The 5,113-nt window shown below is 30.0% G+C and overlaps 1 protein-coding gene across 1 annotated transcript in view; it reads left to right on the forward strand.

Annotated features, from left to right (window-relative positions):
* LOC106472799 (V-type proton ATPase subunit C-like) overlaps positions 1-5,113 on the forward strand; it is a 12,820-nt gene that overhangs the window by 3,750 nt on the left and 3,957 nt on the right. Inside the window, exons 4-8 of the mRNA XM_022401342.1 lie at positions 798-933; positions 1,237-1,305; positions 2,367-2,459; positions 2,987-3,080; positions 3,275-3,372. Of these exons, the coding sequence (XP_022257050.1) occupies positions 798-933; positions 1,237-1,305; positions 2,367-2,459; positions 2,987-3,080; positions 3,275-3,372 (490 nt within the window). The remainder of the gene's footprint in view (positions 1-797; positions 934-1,236; positions 1,306-2,366; positions 2,460-2,986; positions 3,081-3,274; positions 3,373-5,113) is intronic.

Here is a 5,113-nt window from a genome sequence, read left to right on the forward strand (position 1 = left end):
CAGAAAATAGAGACAAACAATTCAGTAATTATCCGCAATTAGCCTCAAATCAAAACTCAAGCTGATGCAACTGATAAAACAAGTGTTATGAAAGTGACAAACGATTTTTTTGAATATAGCTTCTTTTAGGTAATTGTACATGATGTATCCTTCTGTATGTAGAACGAAGACTTTTTTTATTTTCAGTAGAATGCTATTTGCCCTGTTTCAGGATGTTTTTATTCTGAACATTCAACACATAATAAAAATAGTGTGATTAAAGAGATTTGTGACTGAATTTCCTGACAAAAAAGAATTTGGCAAATGTTTTTGAATAAATTGGGTGGTGAAATATAAATATTAATATTATTTTCTTTCTTGTGGTTTTTACTTTTAACTTAGTCGCAAAGGCTTAAGAAACTCGGTACGTTAATTCATAAAGAACAGAAATCATAATAAAACTGATTTTCTGTGGATGAAATCAGTTTACCTGTTTGTAAAGGATTAAAGAATAAACTGAAAAATGTTAAATAATACAAATTTTCTCTGTGCAATTCAAATTTACTAAATAAAACACTAGAATAAAAGAAAAAATAGAAAATAATTTTTGTGTGTTAATGTCCTTTCCTTTTTTAGTATTTATTTGCTTCATCAATTTAAAACTATAGAACACTTTCATGAGATATAATGTTGTTTTTTCTTCTTTGTGTTGGATAACCCAGCTTTCTAAAGTGTAAACTATCTTAGTCTTCACATTGTATATTTTTTAAATATTTTTTCAATAAAAGTTGAGTTCTTTTAGATTCATGTAAGGTAAGAAAAATGTTTAATTCACTCATATTTTTTTTATTGCAGTGGCAGCTTACTTGTAAGAAATCTGGGGGACTTGGTTAAAAAACAACATTTTGTTAATGGATCAGAATACCTGACTACACTCCTGGTTGTGGTACCTCAGTAAGCCTAGAACTCGTTATTTATTGCTTTAACAATTTTACTTGTGAATTGGAAAGCTTCAGTTATGTTTGGCACCACTGTTTTCCAATGTGAATGTTTTATGGCTTTTCAAATTAATTTTATTGAAATGAGGTTCAGCTTGTATATATAGTTGCTAAAAAATTAATATAAAATTCAAAGGTAAAATTGATATCTCAGATATGTAATATTAATTGGTTTACTCACAAATCTTGTGGAATTTAATTAATAAAAGTAATATACAATTTAAACAATAATTTTTCTTGTTCTTTATGTTTATTGAAGAAATTTGTACAAAGACTGGAACTTGAAATACGAAAAACTCACAGATATGGTGGTACCCAGATCTAGTGAGTAAGTATATGTCCTTTTGTCTTTCTACCGTGATTCAGAGGAAGCATGTTACATGCGTTTTGTTAGGCACAGCGATCTTAGAAATCAATAATCTGTTGTTATTTTCTAAAATTATGTTTTAGTGCTACAAAAGTCAATGTCAGCTTAATAAATTGAGACCTAATCATTGCAGAGTCTGTGTAAGTTAGTTACTTCATGATGTTAAGCCTAACTTTCACAAATTCCATGCGAGTTAATGTTGTCATAATGTTAGGTTTAACAGACACAGATCCTGTGTGAATTAGAAATGTCATTATAGCATTAATTCTGTCATAGATTTCATCTGACTTAGTAAAATAATAATGTTATGTTTAACATGTGAGATAACATTGTTGCAAATTCCATGCGAGCTAAGGTTGTCATAATGTAAAACCTACACAAAGTTCATGTGAGTTAGTATTGTAGTTAACAGTAGTCTTTGTACTCCTGAAAATTAAAATGACTGGTTTTTAATTTGTGATCCTGATGAACTCCTAAAATTTTAGTTTCAGTAAAAATATCCTTCATTAAATAATTGGTTTAACTGAAAAAAATTGAAAGTTTGCTTATCAGAATTGAGTTTGTTTGTGTCATCCTCTGTGAATTTTGTGCCTCATAAGACCTGAGACAGTTACATTTTCTGCATGCATATTTGATAAAGGAAAATGCAACTTTTAATTTTGTGTAGCAGGATTTGAGGTGCTGGAAATTTGAATATGGGAGCTGTAATTCTCTTAAGTAAAGTCTAACCACCACAAATTCCGTGATTTAACATAGTTATAGCATTAAGCCTAACCACTTGAAATTTCATGTGAATTAATACTAACATATAATTGCTGTTTTATTTATATTGCATTAATCTGGCACTAGGTTAATATATGAAGATCAAGACTATGGACTCTTTACAGTCAGTAAAGTCTAACCACCACAAATTCCGTGATTTAACATAGTTATAGCATTAAGCCTAACCACTTGAAATTTCATGTGAATTAATACTAACATATAATTGCTGTTTTATTTACATTGCATTAATCTGGCACTAGGTTAATATATGAAGATCAAGACCATGGACTCTTTACAGTCACTCTTTTTCAAAAGGTAGTGGATGAGTTTAAACTTCATGCCAGAGAGAACAAGTAAGTTGGACTCGAATCAACTTAATGCTAAGAAACATTGAATCTTGGATAATATCTCGAGTATTATAATTGTTTTTACTCTATTCAGTTTTTTTTTCAAATATATTATTTTGTGCAAATTTTGATGTTCAATCATGTTGATCGATCAAAATGTTTTATTCTGTAACAAAATTTTAATCATTTCAATAATAGTAAATAATCTCAGACTTTCAGATTCAGTCTTGTTTTTTGACTTAAAATAACTTAGGGTACAGTTTGTTCAAATACTGTGAATGTGTACAGAATTCAACAATTTCCCAATAAAAAAAGCAGCAAAACATGTAGTTCGTAGATAAGAAAGTTTTGTCTCTATCAGTTATTTTATTTGTCAAAGCTTTAACTCAGCAACTTAGAAGTTAAAACAAACTTTGTTTTTGTGAAACATTTAATCTAAAGTCAGAAAGTCAAATGTTTAAGTTTTTTAGTGTTTTTTTTTATTTTTCTTGAATTAATTTTTCATATACAAAATATTTTTTATTCTCTTGCAGATTCATTGTTAGGGAATTTGTGTATAATGAAGAGGAGTTATTAGCAGGAAAGAATGAAATTGCCAAGTTAGAACATGACAAAAAGAAACAGTTTGTACGTAAAAGTTTAAATTTTCTACTAGGCTATTGTCAGAATTTTATTGCTCAACAGTTTGTAAGAGTACTTTAGTTCTTTCTGGTCTAAACCTGGAAATTCTAAATAATAAATACACATTTTATTTTCTTTATGAATCATATTTAACATTAAAATTCTTATTTAAAAAAAAATAAAAGAACTGTCTTCTATAGAGTCTACTAGTCCGATGGTTGAAAGTGAACTTTAGTGAAGCTTTCACAGCATGGATCCACGTCAAGGCATTACGGGTGTTTGTAGAGTCTGTCTTAAGGTAGGTAGCAAGTTCGTATAGAACATTAAAAAGAAGATATTCCTATACCTTATTATAACTTATGGAATGGACAATTAGCTATTACTCTTAATCTAAGTCATCAATACCTTTAGGTATGAATAAGAACCCTATAACCCGAGCACTTTTGAAAAAGGTCCACCTTTCTATCAAGACTTCTTGAACCTACGTGTTTTTATAACATCATGAAAATACCTTTAGGTAAGTGTTGATGAAACTTACAAACTCTTGTTCTCAAACTTCTTCGATAATTATATGACTTCCCTCTACCAATAGAAATATACAAACAACTGAACATGTTTGGAAAAGTAGGGGGCATCTTGACCCAGTGGGAGTACTTTTGATTTTGGATCTAGTGATTGGGTTAGAATCTGTGCGATACCACAAAATATTCCTTGCACTTTAAGCTGTGGGTACTTTATAAGATTGACTGTCAGTCCCTTAGCATGGGTGATTGGATGCTCCTTACTTGCCTCATTCCCTCTGGTTAGTAGTTTAAAACTGGGAATGGTGGCAGATAAAAATAGTAGCCTTGGCATAAGAACATTTTTAGAAGGAACTTTTATTTTCTTCCATGAAAAACCATAATTTATTATTTCAACAATGTTTCTGGCTTGTGATACTTTTTATAACGTAACAGTGTTTTTCTTCCATTCTTGGTGAGTTTCATGTTTATTTTTTCTTTGACTGCATCATAGTGTTTTAAAAAAGTCTTTAAATGTTAAGTAAGTGGTCTTTACTTTTTTGCTTAGTTAATATTAGTCTCAAGGAATGCTTAATTACTGTAACTGAATTGTTTGTCTCACTTTCACAGCACTTGCTTTATCAGTTGCATCAGCTTAAATTCTAATTTTAGGTTAATTATGGATAATTACTGAATTGTTTGTCTCATTTTCTGACACTTGTTTTATCAATTGCACCAGCTTGAGTTTTGATTTGAGGCTAATTGTGGATAATTACTAAATCGTTTGTCACTTTCATAACACTTGTTTTATCAATTGCACCAGCTTGAGTTTTGATTTGAGGCTAATTGTGGATAATTACTCGAAGGTTGAAATTTCACTGTGCAACTTATAATTTTTATCTGTTTAAAACATGAAAATGGTAAGATTTGACATAAGCAATAGTGCTAAACACCTACGTGGATTTTCTTTCCAAGGATTTTAGGTTACCCTTTAGGTTATTGTAGGCTGAAGATTTAGCTTTCAAGTCTGCATCGATCTGAGACACTTGCTAAAAATAATCAAATGGTTCATAATTACTATTACAGTTATTGCAAAAGTAATACAAAAATATTATCTACTTTGTCTCAGATTAAAATATTCGGACTTTTACAAATGCAGTGAAAAATTCTCTGACATTTGAGTAGGGTAAAACTTCATTAGCTTGTTACACATGATTAATCATTATTAAACTGTAATCCTTCGCAATATCCATACATTAACCATGCATGTATACCTTGTTTAATTCTTGCATGTTTAAGTTGTATAATATCTTTAATTCATAGGAAGCATGTTTATTCTGTACTAGTTGTAAGTGACCAGCAAATAGAACCCTAATCTCCGAGGACTATTTCTCTCTACATATATCACCTATATTACCAAGAATTCTGATACATACATTGTTTCTACTGAAGCTGACAATCATCTACACACATGGATACATATATTGTTTCCACTGAAGCTGACAATCATCTACACACATGGATACATACATTGTTTCC

This window comes from Limulus polyphemus, unplaced genomic scaffold (assembly GCF_000517525.1).
Source record: "Limulus polyphemus unplaced genomic scaffold, Limulus_polyphemus-2.1.2 Scaffold5621, whole genome shotgun sequence".
NCBI classification, from domain to species: Eukaryota; Metazoa; Arthropoda; class Merostomata; order Xiphosura; family Limulidae; genus Limulus; species Limulus polyphemus.